This window comes from Hyperoodon ampullatus (assembly GCF_949752795.1).
Source record: "Hyperoodon ampullatus genome assembly, chromosome: 9".
Lineage (NCBI taxonomy): Eukaryota > Metazoa > Chordata > Mammalia > Artiodactyla > Ziphiidae > Hyperoodon > Hyperoodon ampullatus.
In genome coordinates this window covers 37014089-37039447 of record NC_136922.1, presented here as the reverse complement: position 1 = coordinate 37039447, position 25359 = coordinate 37014089, and the positions used below count along the sequence as shown (strand labels likewise).

At 33.6% G+C, this 25359-nt stretch overlaps 1 protein-coding gene across 4 annotated transcripts in view; it reads left to right on the top strand.

Annotated features, from left to right (window-relative positions):
* Window positions 1-25359, top strand: part of HDAC9 (histone deacetylase 9) — a gene marked incomplete at its 3' end in the record, with an annotated part of 568944 nt that overhangs the window by 489412 nt on the left and 54173 nt on the right. For all 4 annotated transcript variants that reach the window (XM_079710903.1, XM_079710910.1, XM_079710909.1 and 1 more), the window contains one exon: window positions 3350-3483. In XM_079710903.1, coding sequence (XP_079567029.1) covers window positions 3350-3483 — 134 coding nt within the window. The remainder of the gene's footprint in view (window positions 1-3349; window positions 3484-25359) is intronic.

The window sequence follows — 25359 nt, the reverse complement described above, 5'->3', positions numbered from 1 at the left end:
AAATTAAATGTTTATGTCCTGCATGTTCTTAAAGCCTATTTAAAAAATGAAATGCCATATTGAACACATGGTTGGTTTTGTAAAAATAATTAATTAATTAGTTTATGTATTTATTTTTGGCTGTGTTGGATCTTCGTTTCTGTGCAAGGGCTTTCTCTAGTTGTGGCGAGCGGGGGCCACTCTTCATCGTGGTGCGCGGGCCTCTCACTGTCGCGGCCTCTCTTGTTGCAGAGCACAGGCTCCAGACGCACAGGCTCAGTAGTTGTGGCTCACGGGCCTAGTTGCTCCGCGGCATGTGGGATTTTCCCAGACCAGGGCTCGAACCCGTGTCCCCAGCATTGGCAGGCAGATTCTCAACCACTGCGCCACCAGGGAAGCCCGAACACATGGTTTTATGTATTTTCATTTATCCTTTTTTTTTTCAGTAGTGGCTGAAATTGAGCAGGTTTATGAAATGTTAAAATTTTTTAAATATTGAGAGACATTTACATTTGGCAATATGAGTGACTGCATATCCTGAAATACTCCTACATGAAAATATCAAGACTACTCTTTTAAATTTATGGATGACTTCCAAAAAGATGAAGAAAAGTGAGCAAATACTATAGCTGTTGGCCACCCTGGGCTATCCCAAAGTGTTCAGTTGGCGAAAGCTTGAACATTAATAGACTACTGCATACTAGAAAGGGGAGTCAAAGCTTTGGGTCTATGAAGGGAAGGGTTTTGATTGGAGACTAGAATAGAAAAGGGAATGTCAAAGGGCCAACTCTAAAGAAAAGGATAAATAGGAGAAAAGGGAATACAGCTGAAGAAAACAACAAATTGATCTTAGCTATGGCTATCAGTAGAGGGAATTTTAAAGGGAATGGAAAGGGAAAAAAAAACTTTTTTTCTATGTCAATTTGTAATCATTTTGGGGTCTATATTTACATTATCTGTGCATTAAAAAAAAACAGCCCTTGAGTCTAAGAATTTAAAATTGATCTTGGTTGGTAATGTTTCAGCCATCCAGCAGAAGCAAACAAAATCACACTCAACTCAGGTTTCAAAGATAAATATCACATTCAACTCAGGCTTCCAAGCTTTCTCACATATAAAGTTCTGATTAATATGAGCTCAAAAAAATTCAAAAAACAAAGGAGAATTAAGACCTCATGAGGCTGAATCATCAGAAACAAAAAATAGTAAAACTAAGCCACAAAGACTTCAAGTAGCAGATACAAAAAAAAATAATTATGCCTAAAGAAATAAAAGAAAGAAATAAAAACATAAACCAAAAGTAAGAAAATATAAAAATGATTAGGAAGTTATGAAATATAACCAAATAGAACATCTGGAATTGAACAATGTAATCACTGAAATGAAAATATCTGTAGAAGTATAAATAGCAGATTAGATACATCTGGAGAGAGAAAGTCTGGAAGATAGATATGAAATAAAAGTACACATAATGCAGGACAGAAAGAAAATATGAAAGAAAACTTCAGAGATGTTGAGGATACAGTAACAATGACTACATCTAATTGGAGTTCCATCATATGATAATAAAGGTAATAAATAACTTTACTGAATAAGTTTGAATACAAAAGATAGAAATTTCTAGAAAAATATAACTTAGGAAGATATTGAAAACACAAATAGTCCTCTAATCCCTAAAGAAATTCTCAATAGATAAAAATCTTCCTCAAAGAAAACACAAGAGTCAAATGGTTTTACAGAAGATTTCTACCCAACATTCTAGGGTCAAATAATAGAAAAAGAGGGTCTGACCATAATAAAATTCAACATGTTCAACATGCTCAATAAAAGAATGGAAATTTATAGATTAACCCCTTTCATAAACATAGGTGAAAAAAAATTCTAAACAAAGCATTAGTCAAACAAATCCAGCTTTGTATAAAAAAGATAATATATCACAACCAAACTTATTTTATTTCATAAATTCAATGATGGCTAAATATTTGAAATATTAATGTAACTCACAACACTATGAAATTATAGGAGAAAAACCGTCTCATTTGGTATAGTAAAATAATTAAATTCAACATCTGTTTATAATGAAAACTCTAATTTGGAGTAGAAATAGAAAGGTTCCTCCTTATACTGAATGAAACCACAGTAAGATGCTATCATTCATCCACCCAGTTGGCAAATCATACCAAATGGTGGCAAGGATGTGACTAAACTGGGATTCTAATATGTACTGCTTCTCAGAGTGGGGATTGACAGTAGTCCTTTGGAAATGATCTGGTATTATTTAGCAGGTTTTAAGTCATGACAATTTCACTCCGCTCTTGCACATGTACACCAGAAGACTAGTATAAGAATGTTCATGGGGCATTTTTTTTTTTTTTTTGGCCGCACTACATGGCTTGTGGGATCTTAGTTCCCCTGACCAGGGATGGAACCCCGGGCCCACGGCAGTGAAAGTGCAGAGTCCTAACCACTGGGCCTCGAGGGAAGTCCCATAGGGGCAATTTTTGTAATAACACAAAACCTATATATTTGTCAACAGGAGAATGGGTAAATAAATTCTTCTGTACTCGTTAAATGGCCTACTAGACAGCATAGAACTGTAGCTACATGTGTCAACAGAGATGAGCTAACAAAATGTGTGAAAAGAGCAAGGTGCAAAAGTATAAAACCATTTTTATAAAGTTCCAAAATAAGCAAATTAACAATGGAAAGCAAAGGAGTTATAAACATAAACTCAGGATCCTGATTTCCCATAATGAGGAGGAATTATGTTATTAGAGAGAAGCATACAGGGGGCTTCAAAAGTATTTTCCTTAAATTGGAAGGTGAGTGACCAGGTGTTTGTCATATTATACTTTATAACATAAATAGATATTATTTTTTGCATTTAGCAACTATGTCATAGTAAAAGAATGTCTGTAAAATCTAATGTGATAGTTAAGTACTTTGAGCTGTCATATAGAAAACCTCCTTTTATAATGAAGGCAGATGATGGAAACAGGAAAGAAATATTAAGCAAACGGAATTGTTTACCTTATTGTCAAACAAACACTATTCAAGTTTTTCATCCAGGTACACATAGAATGTGTTGTGAAAGGCAGTAATGTGCACTGGTGAAGAACCAAAATGACTGTTGCAAATCTTAGTTGTGATACTTCTTAGCTGTGAGATCTTGGGTTTTGGTGCCCTCATTTGTTAAATAGAGATACTAATAGGACCTAATTTATCAAATTATTGTGAGTATTAAACAAGTTAGCACATGGGAAGTGCCGAGAAAGGACATATGCAGAGTAAGTGCTCAATCAATATTAGATTCTAGTGGTCAGTTAACTTTTAATTTATACTTTGAAATGTTCTGTTTGCATTATGTTAGGCTTTGGTCATTTGACGAAGCAATTGATGACACTGGCTGATGGACATGTGGTGTTGGCTCTAGAAGGAGGACATGATCTCACAGCCATCTGCGATGCATCAGAAGCCTGTGTTAATGCCCTTCTAGGAAATGAGGTAAAAAACTAAAAGTACAAAAGAGTAGGGGTAAAGGACCAGGAATGTATGCATGCATATTTTTTGTCTTTTTTAAAATGACATGAACTCAGAAAACACAATGGAGCTCTTACAATTTTAAGGAAGAAGGCAAGCCTTAGATAAGAAAAGTTTACATGTTCTCATGGTATATGCTATAACTTTTGCCCAGTTATGGAATCCATATAGTACTCCCCTCGATCAGGTTATTGGCAGACCTCAATAAATAAGTAAAGATAACCCTTGGGAGGAAATGGTTTGTATATTGATCCGGCTAATGAGCAATGAAACATTGAAAAAGAAATAACTCAAAGAAAAGTTCTCTTAATATTTTCTGTAGGATTATGTCAGTTCGGGGGGAAAAAGCTTTTGAAAAATATTTTTTCAGCTTTATTAAGGTATAATTGGCAAATAAAATTATAATACATATATCTAACATATACAGTTATGATTTGATATGCATATACATTGTAAAATGATTCCCTCCATTGAGTTCATTTAACACATTCATCACCTCACAGTTACATTTTTTTTTGATGAAAATACTTAAGTTCTACTCTCTTAGAAAATTTAATTATACAAGACAGTATTATCAGTTATATTCACCATGTTATACATTACATCCTCAAGCCTTATTCATCTTATAAGTGAAAGTTTAAAAACTTTTACCAACCTCTCCTTATTTCCCCCACCACTCAGCTCCTGGCAACCATCATTCTACCCTCTGTTTCTATGAGTTCAACTATTTTGTTTGTTTGTTTTTGGTTCTACATAAGTGATACCATGTAGTTTTTTTTTCTCTGTCTGGCTTATTTCACTTGGCATAATACCTTCCATGTTCATCCATGTTGTCACAAAAGTCAGAATTTCATTCTTTTTTTTAAGATTGCAAAATATTCCATTGTGTCTGTGTATGTGGATGTGTGTGTATTACATTTTCTTTATCCATTCATCTGTGGATGGACACCTACATTGTTTCCAATGTGTCCAATGATGTCCAAATAGTGATTTCATTTCCTTTGGATATTTACCCAGAAGTGAGATCCCTGGGTCATATGGTAGTTCTATTTTTAATTTCTTGAGGGACCTCCTACTGTTTTCCATAGTGACTGTACTACCAAGAATGCACAAGGGTTCCCTTTTCCCAACATCCTTACCAGCATTTATCTCTTCCCTTTTTGATGATACATATCCTACCAATATGTGAGGAAGTGTCTCATTATGGTTTGATTTGCATTTTCCTGGTCATTAATGATGTTGAATACCTTTTCGTGTACATATTGGCCATTTGTATGTCTTCTTTGGAAAAACACATATCCAGGTCCTTTGCCCATTTTGAATTGTGGTATTTGGTTTTGTTTGTTTGTTTGTTTTGCTATTGAGTTGTATGAATTCCTTGTATATTTTGGATACTAACTACTTATTGGATATGTGGTAAATACTTTTTCCCATTCCATGGGTTGCCTTTTCATTTTATTGTGATTACCATTGCTGTGCAGAAGATTTTTAGTTTGAGGCAGTCCCACTTGTTTATTTTTGCTTTTGTTGTCTTTTCTTTTGTTCTCAAATCCAAATAACCATTGCCAACAGCGATGTCAAGGAGCTTACCCCCTATGTTTTCTTCTAAGAGTTTTATGATTTCAAGTCTTACATTTACATCTTTAATCAATTTTGAATTGATTTTTGTGTATAAGATAGGGATCCAGTTTCATTTTTTGCATATGGCTATCCAGTTTTACCAACAACATTTATTGAAGAGACTATTCTTTCCCCATTGTATATTCCTGGTTCCTTTCCTGAAGATTAATTAATGGCTTTATTTCTGGGATCTCTCTTCTGTTCTATTAATCTATATGTCTGTTTTTAATGACAATATCATACTGTGTTGATTAATTTTAATATAGTTTGAAATCAAGAAATGTGATAACTCCAGCATTATTCTTCCTTCTCAAGATTGCATTGGCTATTTGCGGTTCCTCTATGGTTTCATATGAGTTTTAGGATTTTTTTTCTATTGCTGTGAAAAATGCCTTTTGGTAAGTATTGCATTGAATTTATAGCTCACCTTGGGTATTATGGACATTTTAATTACATTAACCTTCCTGTTCCATGAACCTAGGATATCTTTACATTTATTTATGTCTTCAATTTCCTTTATCAGTGTCTTAAAGATTTTTGTGTATAGATCTCTCATTTCCTTGGATAAATTTATTCCTGAGTAGTTTGTTTTTGGTGCCATTGTAAATGAGATTTTGTTTTCTTTATTTCTTTTTCAGATAGTTAATTTTTAGTGTACAGAATCACAACTGATTTTTCTGTGTTGATTTTTTTATCCTGCAACTTTGCTGAATTCATTTAGTTTTAACAGCTTTTTGGTGGCATCTTTAGGGTTTTCTACATGTATCATGTCATCTGTAATAGTAACAGTTTTACTTCTTGTTTTCTGATTTGAATGCCTTTTATTTCTTTTTCTTGCCTGATTGCTTTAGATACTATTTACTTACAGTACTATATTGAATAACAGTGACAGGAGTGGGTATCCTTATCTTGTTTCTAATCTTAGAGGAAAAGTTTTCAGCTTTTCAACATTGAGTATGATGTTAGCTGTGAGTTTCTCATATACGGGACTTATTATGTTGAGGTACCTTCCTTCTATACCAAATTTATTGAGAGTTTTTTTCATGAAAGGATGTTGAATTTTGTCAAATGCTTTGTCTGCATCTATTAAGATGATTATATATAATCTTTATCCTTCATTTTGTTGATGTAGCTTATTGCATTTATTTATTTACAGATGATGAACTACGCTTGCATCCCAGGAATAAACCCCACTTAATCATGGCATATGATCCTTTTAATGTACTGTTGAATTCAGTTTGCTAGTATTTTGTTGAGGATATTTGATCTCTGTTCATCAGGGATATTGGCCTGTAATTTCTCTCCTTGTAGTGTTCTTTACTGGCTTTGGTATCAAGGAAATGCTGACCTCCAAAAATGAGTTTGGGCATCTTACCTCCTCTTCAATTTTTTGGATGAGTTTGAGAAAGATTGGTATTACTTCTTCTTTAATTTTTGATGGAATTCACCAGTGAAGCCATCTGATTCTGGACTTTCCTTGGTTGGGAGGTTTTTGATTATTAATTCAATCTCCTTACTAGTAATTTGTTTGTTCAGATTTTCTATTTCTTCGTTATTCAATCTTGATGCGTTTTTTGTTTCTAGAAGTTTATCCATTTCTTCTAAGTTATTTAATTTGTTGGCATATAATTGTTCATAGTAGTTTCTTATGTTCCCTTGTATTTCTGTTATGAATTGTAATGTCTCCTCATGCATTATTAATTGAGGCCTTTCTCTTTTGTTCTTAGTCTAGGTAAAAGTTTATCAATTTTGTTTATCTTTTCATAAAACAAGCTTAGTTTTATTGATTTTTTCTGTTGTCTTTTTAATCTCTATTTTATTTATTTCCACTCCGATCTTTGTTGTTTCCTTCTTTCTACTAATTTGGCCTTAGTTTATTCTTCACTTTTTAGTTTCTTGAGGTTTAAAGTTAGGTTGTTTAGTTGAGATCTTTCTTTTTTCTTAATGTAAGCATTTATCACTATAAACTCTTCTTAGAATGGCTTTTGCTGCATGCCATACGTTTTGGTATTTTGTGTTTCCATTTTCATTTGTCTCAAGATTTATTTTATTTCTTTTGATTTCTTCATTGACATATTGATTGTTCAGTAGCATGTTGTTAAATTACTATCTATTTGTGAATTTTCCAGTGTTTTCTTGTAATTGATTTCTAGTTTCATGCTATTGTGGTCAGAAAAAATAATTGGGATGATTTCAGTCTTTTAAAATTTGCTAAGACTGGTTTTGTGGCCTACTGTATTATCTCTCCAGGAGAATGTTCCATGTGTGCTTAAGAAGAATGTATATTCTGCTGCTGTTGGATGGAATGATCTGTATATGTCTGTTAGGTCTATGCCATCTAATGTAGTTTAAGTCCAGTGTTTAGTTATTGATTTTCTATCTAAGCTATCCGTTGTGTTATATCCTCTTGGTGAATTGACCCCTTTATCATTTTATAATGATCTTCTTTGTCTTATATTACGGTTTGGGGGTTAAAGTTTATTTTTTTTGATATAAGTATACCTGCCCTGCTTTTTGTTTCCATTGGCATGGCATATTCCATCCCTTCACTTTCAGCCTGTGTGTCCTTAAACCTGAAGTGATTCTCTTGTAGATAGCATGTAGTTCAGCCTTGTTTTTTTAATCATTCAGCAACTCTATATCTTTTGACTGGAGAATTTAGTCCATTAAATTTAAAGAAGTTATTGATATATATGGGCTTACTGTTGCCATCTTTTTGTTTCCTGGCTGTTTCGTAGTTCTGTTTTTCCTCTCTTGCTGTCTTCCATTTGTGAGTTGATGATTTTGTGTAGTGGTATGTTTTGATTCCCTTCTCTTTATCTGTTGCATATCTACTATAGGTTTTTGCTTTGTGGTTACCGTTAGGCTTACATATAACTCCTATAGTTTTAATAGTGTATAATATTTTAAGCCAATAACATTTTAATTTTTAATGCTTAGAAAAGTGCTACATTTTTATACTTTCCTCCCACAATTTATCCTTTTGATGTCAAAATATACATTTTTTATATTGTGTAATCATTAAAAATTATTGTAGTTATGGATTATTTTTAATACTTCAGTCTTTTAACCTTTACACTAGAGTTATAAGTGATTTACCCACCACCATTACAATATGAGTATTCTGAATTTAAGTATAAAAATATATATATATGTATGTATGTATATATACATGTATGTATATACATACATGTATGTGTGTATGTATATATAGATATATATATATACTTTACCAGTGAGTTTAATATACTTTTATGTTCTCATGTTACTAGTTAGCATCCTTTAGTTCAGCTTGAAGAACTCCCTTTAACATATCTTATAAGGCAAATCTACTGGTGATGAACCCTTTAGCTTTTGTTTGTCTTCAAAACTTTATCTCTCCTTGAATTCTTAAGGACAGCTTTGCTGGGTGAAGTATTCTTGGTTGGCAGTTTTTTCTTACTACACTTTGAATATATTATCCCATTTGCTTATGGTCTGCAAGTTTTCTGTTGAAAAATCCACTCATAATCTTAATGAGATTCCCCTATTTTCTCTTGCTGCTTTTGAGATTCTCTCTTTGTCTTTGACAATTTAATTATAATATACCTTGGTGTGTGTCTCTTTAGATCCATCTTATTTGGTATTCTTTGGGCTTCTTGGATCTGGATGTCTGTTTCCCCAGGTTAGGATAGTTTTTAGCCACTATTTCTTCAAATACACTTTCTGGCCCTTTCTCTCTCTTCTCCTTCTGGGAAACCTAAAATGTGTATGGTGGTCTGCTTAATGGTGTTCATTAAGTCATTTAAGCTATCTTCATTGTTTTTCATTCTTTTTTCTTTTGCTGCTTTGATTTGATGAGTTTCACTACCTTGTCTGAGTTCCCTGATCTTTTCTTTTACTTGATCTGGTCTGCTGTTAAACTCCTTTATTGAATTTTTCAGTTCATTTATTGTATTCTTCAGTTCTGTGATTTCTGCTTGGTATTTTTAAATATTTTCTTTCTCTTTGTTGAAATTCTCACTTTGTTCGTGCATTGCTCCCTGACCTTGGTGACCATATTTAGGACTGTTATTTTGAATACTCTGTGGGGTAAATCACTTATCTCCATTTCACTAAGATTAGTTTCTGGAGATTTATCTTCTTTTGTTTGGAATATATTCCCCTGTTTCTTCACTTTCCTTGACTTTCTTTGTTGGTTTCTGCACATTATAAAAACACCCACCTCTCCCAGTCTTGATAGGCTAATCTCATTAGGAGATGAACTTTGTCTATCAGCCCAGCCCAAGCTCCTGGTTACCTCTCAAACCTTTGTGATTGTCCAAGCCACAGTCTTCGTTGTTAGTGGCTCCCAGTAGTTGAGGGTGTGCCCAGACCTATAAGTGTCCATAAGGCAAGAATCACAGTCAGCACCTAGAAGTAGGCTGATTAGAAGCTGGGTGGAAAGTATGCAGTCAAACCCCTCCCAAAGAGAAACTGTGAGATGGGAATTTTTGCCTTTCCTTCTACACTGAGCTCACGTGTGTTGACATGAGGGGTACTCCTGTGCCCATTTAAAACTTACTTCTTTGTTTGCTACAATCCTATGGGACTAATAAACACATGCTCTATTAGCTATCAGAGCTAGGTGATTTGGGGTCCCATCCTTCAGGTCGCAACCATAAAACTTGTGGTGCTAGATATGTGAACAAGCTCCTTCCATGGAGACACTTGGTGACCTGGTTTTATTGTTGGAGGGAAGCAGAAGAAGAAGGCAGGAGAAGTGCCCACCAGCTATTGAATGCTCTGGGGAGAATCACAGTCAGCATCTTGATGTGAACTAATTAGAAGCCAGACCCCTCAGGCAGCAGCTTGTAAAGTATGTAGTCAAATCCCTTGCAGAGAAAGACTGGGAGATGAGCATGCTTGCCTGCTCCCTCTGCACTGATCCTTGGGAGGATAGCTATAGTATTGATAGTAAGTGCTCACATACTTAAGAACTGCTTTTTTGTTTGCTCTGGTCCTATGGGACTCAAGAAACCAAGCCCTGTTGGCTTTCAGAGCTAAGTGTTTTGGGAGCCCATTCTTCTAGTGGGAGCCTAAAAGTTGGGGTGCTAGATGTATAGTCCAAACCCTTCACTCCTCAGGGAGAAGCTGGGGAATGAGTGTTCATGGCAAAAGTGTATCTAAGAATTTCCCACCCATTTTGATATGGGTATTTTCTCATTTGCTCAATGTGTAGTAGTCACTCAGCTAGTTTCTTTCAAGGAAATTGCTCTGTTTGTAGCTATACATTCAGTGCATCCATGGGAGGAAGAAAATTCAAGAGCCTCCTGTGTCACCATCTTGGTCTGGAGTCTTAAAAATATTTATAAACTCTTTTTTTCGGCCACCATTTATAAATTCTTTAGGCTGAGAGATACATACTATTTCCATGTTACAGATGGTGATAGTGAGACTCAAAGAGGTTTGAGAAATCCATTCAAAGTCATGCAGCCAGAATGCAATAGATCCAAGACCTGAACTTGAATTTACATTGCCAAAGGTCATTCTTTTTTCTTTCACATCACATAACTAAATTGCAACATATTTTTCTGACTACTCTGGAGAAGACTTCAGATCAAATTACCATTAGGTTCACTTCCAGACCATGGAAAGCTTTTGGACAAATTAATAGCAATTCACAAATATTTCAAAGTTCATATGCATTCATTAATATTATCATATCAATTCATTTACTTTTATAGTGAATGTACAGAATGTTACAGCTACTTTATATATTTTGCCTTTTTTCACAAACTCAAAGTATTACTTTGCTTATAAAATAAACATATACAAAATCATTTTAAAAATCTATAATTCATACTGTTCTTTAAAAGTAACTCATGTTTTCACCTACAGTATTTATGAAGGGGAAAAAGTATATTTTCTTCTGCACACTGAACACATAAGTTTTATTGTCATTATCTTACAAACCTATGATGCTTCAATATGATTATTGTGCTATGTTTATTTAAGTAAATATGTACATTTTTAATTTGAAGGAAAATATGAGACAGAAGACTTGAGCACTGCTCAAGTCTTTACTCTGTTGTGTAATATTAGCACAGTAACTCAAAGGATGTAACTATCTGGTGATTAATGTTATTAGTGGACTGCTAATTCATATCACACATAGGTCATGGTGTCTTAAGATTTTCTAAATATTAGAATATTTCTGAGATTCCTATGAACAAATAACATCAAACAGAATGTTGAGGTTTTATTTTTTGGGTTTTTTTGTTTTCCATTGAAATAAGGGAGTGCAAAAAATGAATACTACTTCTACCTTATCAGTTAATGTTGGGCTGTTCTATTTGCCTACCAGATAATGTATTTTGCATATTCACCTATATTCTCAAATTACTTATTTCATTTTAAATATAGAAACATTTTAAGGAAGTAGACTGGTTTTAATATTTGCATGCAAAGACTTACACCAGATGTGCAGAAAATCACAGTATGGTGTGGATTGTGGCTCCATGGATGATTGACCTGCCCAGAAAGAAATGTTACCCAGTTGCAAAAGCCAGCCACTTTTCCAACTATGTGAAAAGAAATTATGGATTTCACTGGCTCTATTTGAACACATTCATTCAAATGACATTCTATCTCTGTGCTCTTGTAATCTCTGCACTTGGCCCACTCCCTTCTTCCAAGGGAGGATTTCCAATGAAGATGGAATAATTTGTCCTGTGGTCTTTTTCTTTAAAAGATGATTGTATTTCAGAACAGATGCAAGTCAGTTGTATGGAGTTACATGTTTTTCTTAATTTATCTGAATTTACTAAAAAAGCAAAATGGATGTGTTTTGTACCTTCCTTCCCTTGTATGCTCATTTGACTAGGATGTCTTTGATCATTTTATTATATCAGCTATATCTAGAGATCAAAGACACTGTTTTCATAGAACAGTTACTGACATTAGAGGGATGTCACCTAATTTAAAGTTTGAGACCTTTGCCTTTTCTCTATGTTTTTAGAAAGACCAGGCTTGAAATAGAGGAAGGGATAAAAGTACCATTGGCCAATCTTAAACATGCCCACGTGTGTGTATAAATGCTAAAAATTCCAGTAAGTGATAAACTAAATGATTTTTTTTGGCTACATTGACTATTTAATCAACTTCAATTATCTGGATATCTTATAGTAAATTTGATTTAGTTATTATAATACCCTAAATACTACCTGTTCCTTTTCATTGGCTGTCTTCAATTACACAAGCACGATCTAAAATTTGTTCATTATGAACTAAACAAGAGAGATTTAAGTAATCTATGTCTTTCTTTTTTAATTGAGATATCTTAGGGATATAAGCAAAAATATAGATTTTTCACAAAATACTTTAAGGGTAACAGATGGATTTGGTATATTGAACTTTGAAAGGTAAATTTTGGTGTGTCAGGTCTATCAATACACAGAGAAACGAAGCAAAGAGAAAGAATGATTTTTTAAATGAAAAATGGAAGAAAAATACCTATGTGTTGTACATTATAATTCATTTGAAAAAAGGAAATGAAAATGTAATACTTGAAACAACTTATGAAACAAAAAGTTCTTCTCTCTTTCATTGACAATATAATTTATAATCCATGGCCTGGGTTTCTCTATTTTTTTCCAGTTCAAAGGTCATCATGACTAACAGCATCACTACACTGAAGTTTTAAGTTTCATTCCCTTAGAAAAACTAATACATAAGGCATAGTGCTTGTACCTCACCATTGAAAAAAAGTGCATACATGTCGTTTTCATAGTAGTATGTGGTAGGCTCTAGGTAAGAAAATAAAAAAGGATGTCTTTCAGGATACCAATTATTGCAATTTCAAATCCCATTTTCCCTCCAAACTCCCTTTTCAAGTGATTAATAGGGCAATTATAACTTATTATCTGGGATTTCACTTTTACAAATAACAAAATGTAGTAAAGCTTGAGCTTAAAACATTGGCAGAACATACACTCGCTTCTCAACACTGAACATGCAATTGAACTCAAATTAGGAAGGTCAAGAAGGGCTTTTTTGAGAGACTCTGCACTTTGTCAGATGTATTTATTCATGTGCAGAGGATTTAGAGTTCATAAACATTTTGCCAGTTTTTTGAATGCTATTTCTTTTCCTTGTTGTTCTTGGCCAGGCCATGTCAATACAGCAAAATGCTGCTTCATATGGCTTATTATCAGCAGAATAATATGTATTACATAACCCAAAGGGATTGTAAAATCAGCAGGAACTCTTGGCTCTGCATCTCAATGTAGATACATAGATGGGTACCACAAACTTGGTTTTTTTAAAAAAAATTAAGTTATCTGAGTGTTACACCCAAAATAGGCATTTCTTCTTTTTAAATATTTTTTTTATCATGAGAGTGATCTAGTTAGCAAAACATCTCTTAACTATTCTTTTAAGAAATATGCACAAGGTCAGTCAAAATAATATACTATTGGATTAAAACTAATTTGAGCATGATACAGGAAATGCCTTGAGGCAACTGATTTTGAAGACATACCAGAAGTCCATTTTTTTCCTTTTTGTTGGCAAAGTTCAGGACTTAGATTTATCAGTCCAATCACTGTATGATGAATATTTTTGAACTTCTTTAATGAAGCACTAGAAACTCCAGCTTGAGGACTGTAAGAAATTAAAGTGACTATCTAAATGTGAAGAATCAGGTTGCTTGGACTAGCATCAAAGATACCTATGTGAATAGTCACATCGTTTGTTAGTTATAGTAATAGAAACATCTGTGAGGTTCTCAGAGACACTGATTTTGGTAATCTGCATTTGTGTTTGCTGGCAAACAATGTCACAGTTGCTTTAAGGCCACATTTGCCTACTGTTATGCAAAGCCAATTAGCAGCACCCTGGGTTGCTTCCTCTGAAAGAAATTTTCTTAGGAGGTGAGAAAAGCTTAAGCAGTTGGCATTCCTATGGAATTTAAAATAAAAACATTGAAAAACTTAAGATAGGTAAAAGAAAGGAGAGTACATATAGCACTAAGAGCCTTGAGTAGTGAGTTGAGAACATGGCCATTAAAAGACCACCTGTCAAAACAGAATAAATGACTGTTTTAAGCTTGTTAGAGAAAAAAATTGCCACAGACATGGAAGCTGTTGAGATGATGCTACAGCCTCTGGTACTGAAGGTTCTGCACTTAACATTTGAATCTATAGCATGTCTTTTCTTGATCTCCCTCACTCTTATTAAGGTTTGGCTTCTAGGCCTTTCTTCCTTCCCTCCTTTCTCTCTCTTTCTTTCACTACTTGCCTTCCTCTCTCTCATTTCTCCTCTTTTTGTAATAACTGCTATCTCCTGTTGATTAGGTTCAGCTGCTTTTATTTGACTTGATTTCAGCAACAGTGGCTACACTTAGTGATTGTGTATGTTTATAATCTTTCCAAGATGACTTTTTGCTCTAAAGGTGCTGAAAAATCTCTTGAATTGACTTAAGTGTTGACAACCACCGCTGAGGTGAACTGTTGAGATGTTGTTGTCTGAGTTGCTCATCAGGGGTTTGTTTGTATTAGATTTTGAATGGATGAGCCATTTTACCATCTTTTTCATCCTTTAGATGATGTATGGCTGACTCCATCGGGGAATTGGTGTGAATCTGGGAAAGCTTACAAGCTCCTAAATAGTTGCAAGTCATGAGTTGAGAAAGGGAGAAGTGACTACAGGGAAAATGTGTGATAATCCAGAATAATGTTTTTCATGGTCTTTTCTTAGACTTTGAAACCTATCCGCACTCTGAAAAAGTGTATGGATAATCTAAAGAGTTAAAATGTTTTGGAAAATATTATTTGAAGATATTCTCTGTTGTATTGATAGATATAGCCTATGAATTTGCATTTCTTAAAAGCTTATGAGAAGCAGAGCCAAAGTGATTGTGGAGTTTTCTGTTTATCTGTTTTAGCAAATGCCAAATAAACTAGAAGTTATCTGGATAACTCAAAACTCCATCATGCAGATCTGTACTGATTGTCTTTAGGGTTTTTTTTTTTTTTTTTTTTTTTTTTTTTTTTTTTTTTTTTTTTTTTGTGGTACGCGGGCCTCTCACTGTTGTGGCCTCTCCCGTTGCGGAGCACAGGCTCCGGATGTGCAGGCTCAGCAGCCATGGCTCACGGGCCCAGCCGCTCCGCGGCATATGGGATCCTCCCAGACCGGGGCACGAACCCGTATCCCCTGCATCGGCAGGCGGACTCTCAACCACTGCGCCACCAGGGAGGCCCTAGGGTTTTTAGAAGGTGTTAAAAGGAATGTGGTCTGGGAACCTGGACACTTCATAGGGTTCTGGTTACCAATAAAAGAGAGAAAGCATTTCTTTTCAGTGGTGAAGTAAACATGTTATGATATTCATTTGTCTGTCTGTTCATTCAGTAGTCTTTTATTGGACATCAATTTTATACCCGTAAGTTCTGATACAAGTAAAAGTAAAAGAAATATAAACAAAGTACTTTGGGAGTGTAATGTAGGACCCATTATTTTTAACTATAAGGATGGAGGAATATTTTAATAGAGCAAGTAACTTTTAACTTTGATCTTGAATAAAAATGATAATTTGACAAGCTGAAATCAAAGCAAAGAATTTCTCTCTTGTAATGGAGATACATAGATAAAGACATTAAGACTTCTTGGAATTGTGGATGACTCTTTTTGGGGCTTGTTTGTTTGTGGCAGAGGAGAGGATACTTTGAGTGGAATAAAAGTGAATAATGAGATTGGATTAGTGGAATGGAATACTGTAAGGAATTAGAATTCCTGTGGACAATATGGAAGACTTGAACAAATGAGTCCCATCCTTTGTGGTAAAATAACAACAAAATAGTGTATGCGTTTTGAATAAGGCAATCTCATGCAAGAAAACAAAAGTTTATTAAGGAAATAATTGTTAGGAACAATTTCCCCCAGATTATCAACAAAAAAATAATAGCCTATTAGTGATATGTTAGAGCTGTCTCTTAATGGCTTGTGAGTGCTAAGTGTGTGTATCTCTGCTCAAATCTGAGTTCAGTGATATAACATTGTTAGCTTGAAATAGGCTATGGTGGGAGTATTTACACCATGGAAATCAGCAAATGCTACAAATTACAACTATTTTTTTTGACAGTCAGCTGTTAAACATTTACCACTGTACCACTCCTGCATGATATGAAACAGGTCTTAGCAGAAAAGTCAATATTTCAAACACAGTATAGTAAAAATCTCTTTACGTAACAAAAAAATTAAGGAAAAACAGTTTAAAACATGCATATCAGCAGATTGAAATAGAGAAAACAAAAAAGCAAATGAGAGTAAGACAAACAAGAATAAAAGACAGTGAAACATGAGGAGTTACAAAGTATAATTATCAGATTTAAACTTATTTGTAAAACAGCGACTTATTTGCTTATAGGATGAATTAAGCCTTTTTTATAACAATTGATATCTAGACTATGGACATTACATTAGGAAACTACACATAAAGCACTGACCGCACATCTCTTAAATGTTATTGAAACTTCAGTTTAACATGCTCCTTTTAATATATATAGTATTTTCCTAACTCAACTGTGTGATTTGGAATATTTTCTCATTATATTGCATATTTACACTCTTACCTCAATGTTTAAACAAAATATTGATAGTGTGAATTATCCAACTAATTGTATTCATTATCCTCTTTCTAATAGACCACTATGCCTCCTCTTTTTAAGTTCATTTTTAATTATTTAGCTAGTTATTGCCACAGATGCTTAAATATGCCAGTATGTCCAAACTTTCCATAGTTAAGTATCATGGAAACTGTGGTATGCTATTTGGATATGATAGTGGATAGAGGCACTTCCTCATAGTCTTCCTCCTTCCATTCATTGGCCAATATATTGTATAACCTACATTTATCTAAGCTGGGGTAGGTTTGGATAAATCTCAACTAATAGAATAATAACCATGTAATAATCTCAGAGTCTAGCCCCACTGTCCCTCATATTTTATTAAGGGAATTCCTTCAGTATCTCCTGTGAGCTGAATGGCCATGACTGTACCCTTTGCCTCTTGGTCCTCCTGTTAGTCTCATAAGACTTGCTAGGTTTATATCACTTCTCTTGGCCAGAGATGTATCTTTATTGCTGTGTGATATCACCATTGTCTATATGAAGGTAGGTTGCAGGCAGACTCAGTCTGAACAATCGCAATAGTGTGTCAGTATAATAACTTGATTATCAGTAGAATCTATTCTGATTTACTTTTGTTTCCCGTCTATTTGGTCAAGAATTTTAATGACTCCAAATGAGTAAAAGGGGTTATTTTGAGAATGACTCATGAATCACAATATGGATAAAATTATATCCAGGTTTACTTAAGCAATCAAATTAAACATATACAACTAATTGCAGGCATCTCTAAGATAATTATTTCAATGAGAACTGAGTTTTAACCACCAATCCCTCCTCACTAGGGAATCCAGAATAGTTCATCAGCGTGGAGAGCCAGGTCTTCACGGCACTCTGCTTCCCTTATCCTCTTGGTCTTGATCATCATATTCTTCCAATGTTCCACAAGATCTTTGATCCCGAGAACTGAACCTTTTCTGCATTTTTTTTCTGAGTTGCTTTGCATATTATAGGGGACTTTCAGTTCCCTTTATTCAGTGAATTTGTGGTCTGTATCTAAGAATGTAACTTGTTCTTGCTGCAAAACCTATAATCTCACTTTTTTTCTTAGATGCACCATAATATAGTAGAAAAATCATGGACTCAAGAACCAGACTTAGTTTCCTTATTCCCTTATGTCATAAAACATATTCTCTTTTTAAACTGCTTTTAATGATAAGATACAATATTCATACAGAACACTGCATTAGACATGAATGTACAATGCAATGAAATATCACAAACAGAGCACATATATAACTATCAACCAGGTCAATAAACAGAATAATGTCCGCACCTCAGTAGATCACATACACACTTTCCCAATCAGCACTTCCTTTCTCTTTTCTGAAAGTAACCTATTTTCTGGTTTCTAACATAAGATTTTAGTTTACCTGTTTTTGAGCTTTGTATACATGAAATCATATATATGTATATATATATATATATATACACACATATATATGATTATATATATATAACTTCTTTTGCTCAACATTGTGAGATTTATCCATACTTGTGCAATAAGCTATAATTTATTCCTTTTCATCATTATATAGTATTAGATTCCATAAAAAGACTTTCCAGGACAATGTCATGGTTTATTTATCTATTCTACTTTTAATGAGTAGAGGGTATTTTTCTAGTTTGGGGGCTGTTGTGAACAGTACTGTGATAGACATTTTATAAATGTTTTTTGGTACATTTGTACACACATTTCTGTTGAGTATATATCTAAAAGTAGTATTGCTGGGTCATGGGGTATGCATGCATTTAATCTTTGTAGATAATACCAAACTGCTTTCCATAGGGGTTGTCACAATTCATACTCTTATCAGCAGCATATGACTATTTCCATTATTCTATGTCCTTCCAAAACTTGGTATTAGCAGTCTTTTAAAATTTTAGACATTTTTGTTGTGTGTGTAGTAGTATATCATCATGGCTTTGCTCTTCCAGAATACTAATTAACTAAAACAGCTCTTCATCTATTTATTATTTGTACATACCATTTTTGAAGCACCTATTCAAGTTTTTGTTTACTTTCAGATGGACATTTTCTTACTTGCTTGAGCAGTTCTTTTTTTAAAATAAATTTATTTTATTTATTTATTTATTTTTGGCTGTGCTGGGTCTTCATAGCTGCACGGTCTTTCTTTAGTTGCGGAGTGTAGGGGCTACTCTTCGTTGCAGTGCCCGGTCTTCTTATTGCAGTGGCTTCTCTTGTTGCAGAGCATGTGCTGTAGGCACACGAGCTTCAGTAGTTGTGGCACGTGGGCTCAGTAGTTGTGGCTCACGGGCTCCAGAGTGCAGGCTCAGTAGTTGTGGCGCACGGGCTTAGTTGCTCTGCGGCATGTGGGATCTTCCCAGACCAGGGCTTGAACCCTTGTCCCCTGCATTGGCAAATGGATTCTTAACCACTGCGCCACCAGGGAAGCCCTGAGCAGTTCTTTATAGATTCTCTTGTTGGTTTCATATGTTGAAATACCTTGTCTGTCTTTTTACCCTCTTAATCGTGTCCTTTGGTAAATAAAAATAATTTTCAATGTAGTATAATTTATCAATCATTTCCTTTGGGATTAGTTCTTTTTGTATTCTGTTTAAATATTCTTTCTGTATACCCAAAATCATGAAAGTATTCTCTCTATTCTATTCTTAAAGATTTTTGACTTGAACATTCAGATGTGCAGTTCTTCAGGAATTGCATATGTATATGGCATAATGTAGAAGTCAAGTTTTTTTTAATGTGGATATATAGTTGATCAAGTACCATTTATTGAAAGGCCATTCATTCCTTATGGCTCAGCAGTGGTATCTTTATCCATATATACATGGAGACTCTAGTCTTTTCTGCAGGTCTCATTATCTATCCTTGAGACATTATCAGATTGTCTTCACTTACATAGTGTTATAAGCAATCTTGATATCTAGTAAAACAAATCTCCCGGTTTGTTTTTCTTCAAGACAGTCTTGGTTACATTTGTCCCCTTTGTGTTTTCATATACAATTTTAGAATCACCTTGTGCAATTTCACAAGACACATATAAATGGATTTAGTTCACCAATAAAAGCAAAGATTATCACATAGTAATAAAAAGTGCTGTTTAAAGGGACACTTTCTGTTATATAGTGATAAAGTTTGAATATAAAAAATGTAAAGGGACTTCCGTGGTGGCACAGTGCTTAAGAATCCACCTGCCAATTCAGGGGACACAAGTTCGATCCCTGGTCCGGGAGGATCCCACATGCCCTGGGAGGATACCACATGCCACGGAGCAGCTAAGCCCATGCGCCACAACTACTGAAGCCTGTGAGCCACAACTACTGAAGCCCACGTGCCTAGAGCCGATGCTCCACAACAAGAGAAGCCCCTGCAGTGAGAAGCCCGCGCACCACAATGAAGAGTAGCCCCCGCTTGCTGCAACTAGAGAAAGCCCATGCACAGCAACGATGACCCAATGCAACCAAAGATAAAATAAATAAATAAATAATTAATTAATTAATTTAAAAAACTTTTTAATGAAGAAAAAATTAAACTACATTAACTTACTGAATGAAAGCTTACATGGCTCTATCAGTATCACTTAAGTGGATGTTAAGACAAAAAAATAACTAGAGTTAGAGATGCTTCATAGAGATAAAATATTCTATTAACTGGTAGGATAAAACAACTTAAAATTGTGTTTTAATAACACTGCTTCAAAACATATCAAGCAAAAGTTGAATGAAACAAATGGAAAAAATAGTTAATACCACAATCATAGTGACAGACTTTAAGATACCTCTTTCAGCAGCTGATAGAGAAAGAAGACAGTAAAAAAAGGGGGGGATGTATAAGACTTAAACACCTTAATAAACCTGCCCTAATTGAAATAAGTAATAGGCTTTACCCAGTAACTGCAGAATATCATTCTTTTCAAGGACACATGTAACGTTTTCAAAAATAGACCATATTTGGGGGTATAAAGCAAGTTGCAGTAAATTTCAGCTAATGGATTTCAAACAGAGTATCTCTCATCATAGTGAAACTAAACTATAATCTATATTATATAACAAATGGAAAGATATCCCATGTTCATGGATTGGAAGACTTAATATTGTAAAAATGCCTTTACTACCCAAAATAATCAAGAGATTCAATTACAATTCCTATCAAAATCCCAATACTGTAGCATTTTTTACAGAAATAGAAAAAAAATTCTAAAATTCATATGGAACTACAAAGGACCGCAAATAAAAAAGCAATATTGAGAAAGAAGAACAAAATTGGAAGCATCATATGTCCTGATTTCAAAATATATTACAGAGCTACAGTAATCAAAACAGTAGGGTACTGCCATAAAAACAGACATATAGACCAAGGGAACAGAATAGAAAGCACAGAAATAAATACACACATATATGGTCAACTGATCTTCAAAAGAGTGCTAAGAATACAAAATAGAGAAGGGATAATGTCTTGAACAAATAGTATCAGGAAAACTAGATATCCACTTGTAAAAGAATGAAACTGGACCCTTATACCACGCACAAAAATAAATGGGTAAGGAGTTAAATACTTTAACGTAAGACCTCAAACTATAAAAATCCTTAAAAAAAAATAAGGGTAAACTTTTATGACTTTGATCTTGGCATTGATTTCATGGATATGACACCAAAAGCATTGGTAACAAAACAGAATAAACTAGTGGGACGACATCAAACTGATAAGCTTCTGAACAACAAGACATTCAACAGAGTGAAAAGGCAATCTATGGAATGGGAGATAATATGCCCAAACCATATATCTGACAAGGTGTTCATCTCCAAAATATATAAGGAATTCTTAACAGCTCAGTAGTAAAATATAGTAAACCTGATTTTAAAATGGGCTAAGGACTTAAATAGACATTTCTCCAAAGAAGACATACAAATGGCCAACAGGTATATGAGAAATGCTTAGCATCACTAATCATCAGGGAAATGTAAATCAAAACCACAATGAGATATCACTTCACATCTGTCAGAATCAGGATGACGATTATTTAAAAAAAAAAAAAACCCAAAGACAACAAGTGTTGGCAAGGACATGGAGAAATTAGAATGCTTGCATTCTGTTGGTGGAGATACAAAATGGTGCAACTGCTATGGAAAACAGTATAGAGGGCTCTCAAAAAATTAAATATAGAACTACCATGTGATCCAGCAGTCCCACTTTTGGGTATTTATCCAAAAGAATCAAAATCAGGATCTCAAAGAGATAATAGCACTATGAATACTGCAGCCCTATTCACCATAGCCAAGATGTGGACACCAGCTAAATGTTCATTGACAGATGAATGGTTAAGAAAATGGTATATACATACAATGGAATAGTATTCAGTCTTTAAAAGGAAGGAAATTCTGCAATATGCAACAACTTGGGTAAACCTTGAAGACATTATGCTAAGTGAAATAATCCAGTTGCAGAAAGACAAATACTGTATGATTCCACTTATACAAGCTATATAAAATAATCAAATTCATAGAATCAAAGAGTGGAGGGTGGTTGTCAGCAGATGAGGAGAGGGAGAATTGGGGACTTACTAATCAATGGACATAGTGTTTCAATCAAGCAAGATGAATAAGCTCTAGAGAACTGCTCTATAACATTGTACCTATAGTCATTAATAGTGTACTGTACACTTACAAAATCTGTTTAAGTAGTTAGATCTCATGTTCAGTGTTCTTACTACAGTAAAGTTAAATTAAAAAATAAAACAAAGTACCAGTGATGTAAAATAAAAAGATGAAGTATAAAACAAAACTTTAAAAAAGTGGTTGTATAATTTGAAATAAAAAGATAATTGGAAAATCTCATATATTTGGAGATTTCAAAATACAATCTCTTATGTGTCAAAGAAATCACAGTAAATTTTGTATTTTGAGCTGAATAATTATGAAAATATGAAATATCAAAAGTGTAATATGTATAAGCTGAATTTAGAAACACATGTAAAGCTTTAAATGTATATACTAGAATAGAAGAAAGTTTAAAATTACAGATAGGAACACACGACTCAAGAAATTAGGAGATCAAAGCAACAAATTAAACATGAAGTGAGTCACTTAAATATAAAGAAACAATGAAATAAAAATAAGCATACAATGTATAAGAATTAAAATGTCAAATTTTAGTTCTTTGAAATAATTAACAAAATTGATAGCACTCTAGAAAGACTGATTGAAAGAAAAGTCATACATTACCAGCACTCTGAATGAACAAAAAGGACTTTACCACAGATCTTAATGTATTAAAATGATTACAAGAGAATATTAAAAAAAAAGCTTCGTGTAAAAGAAAATTGAAATTTTATTTGAAATGGAAAAATTCTTGTAAAAATAAACTGAATCAAAAAGACAGAAAATTTGAATGCTACCATAATTAACAAAATTGAATCTTCAATACCAGATATACCAACAGAAAACACCAGGCCCATATAGCTTCAGCAGTGAATTCTGCTAATAATTTATACTGTTTTAGAGTAAAGGGGAAGATGGGAAGAGAACACTTCATAACTGATTTTTGAGGCTAGTATACTATTGATACCCAAGCTCAAAAGAACATTATAAGAAAAGAATATTACAGGAAAATCCTGCTCATAAGCATAGCAGTTAAAACCCTAAACAAAATATTAGCAGTTCATCATTATCTTAAAAACCCATAATATAATTGTGTTTAGGCCAAGAATGTAGGATATTAACATTACAAAATAAGTTGTTATAATTCACCACGTTAAGAGAATGAAGAAGAAATATAACCATTTCAATAGATGTTTAAAAATTTGTTGATAAATTAGACACTCAATTATGAACTACTTTTGATAAACTGGGAATAATTTACTAGCTTGATAAAGGATATCTACAAACATCTTATAGTATGCATCAGATTTAAAAGTGAAACATGAGAATTTTTCTTTGAAATAAAAAACATGACAAAGATATTCACTCTTAGTGCTTCATTTTAACATTACACTGGTGGTCCTAGACAGTGCAATAGGGTAAGAAAAAGAAATTTAAAAATATAAAGATTGGGGTGGAATAAATAAATCTCTCATTATTCACAGAAGATATGATTGTATAAAGTCTATACAAAATTACATTTATACATCATTGGAATTAATAAATTAGTTTCACAAAATGGATGGTTAATTTAAAAATCAATTAAACCATCAATTAAAAATCAATTATTTTGATTTTAAAATGAATTATCTCTGTTGTTTTCCCTATTCTTTTAGTCTAAAAACATGCCCTGATTATGGCAGACAACCAAGTGAAAGAACATATTCCATGTAGGTCTGTTAGCTATGGAGAGCCAAATAAAGCCTATCTCCCCATGTTTTCTTTCAATTAATCATTCCTCCATTCATTCAACATTTTTTTAATGCCTATTATATACCAGGCTCTATCTTTGCCTTTAAATTGCTCACAACAAAATAGAGAATGACACACATGGCTGACTACTATATAATGTGTAGAGTAAACGAGAATTTTTGTGGAAAGGAGACAAAGAGTGGAAGCAGTTTGCTCTATCAGAGGATTTTAGAAAAGATTTCAGAGCAGGCAGTGTTTGTGTTAGTCCTTGAATGATTTAGTAAGGTTTCACCAATTCAAAGAAGGATAGGGAAAATAAAATTCAGAGAATAAATAAAGGTATAAGAGTATGAAAATACTTGGCATATTTGGGAAACAATATAAAAGCTAAGAGTACTTAGTAGATCCTTTGCTTGGTTGATGTGTGCATCTGTCCTCTTGTATCTGTTATATTTTGCAAAATCTGTTTAGCTTTTTTTTTTCTGTTCTTTTCTGAATCATGAAAATAATAGAGATGATTTTCATGTCTCATAAGTACAAAGTGAGTTTTAAAACTTCTACTCGAGCTTCTCCAAGGATACCCTTCTTGCCTTTTTCCATAAGTGCATCTTAGCCAACTAAAGTGATTTTTGATGATTTAAATGATCTGATTCTAAAGAATCTGAAAATTATTTATTCACAACATGATAATGGCCCCAACTTTTATGGTGTTTTAAAATAGCTGTAGTACTTAGCAATTACATGGTATGTGCAATTTAACAAACATCTGAATTGTATCAATAGAGTATTGCAACTTTCTGTAAAAGATGTAGAAAAATAAATATCCCTATACTGAGTCTGAAAATTTATATAAAGAATTGCGGTAAGTAATGATTGCATTTAAGCTTTAGATATAGGAAACCTAGATGAGAGCTTCAAATGTCAAGAAGTTGTGTTAAAATCATCTAGTGTATCTTATAACTCTGTTATTACTTGATGGAATTGTGCAACAAAGACAGTGTGATGGGTGTGTGATATTTCCTACATCTGCATCTGTTTGATCTTAGTATAACTTTTGCATGCAGAAGTTCTCTGGTTTGCATAAATTACTTCCTTATTTATCTTTTAATAACTCTTACTAACATTGATTAGCCTCATTGCCAGTGTTTTTGCTACATCTTATCGGCCAAACTAGATATATAACACAGCTTTACTGTATATTCTTATTTTTTGCTCCAAAATTATAAAATATGACTATTTGTTTAATATTATTTTATTACAGTTAGTT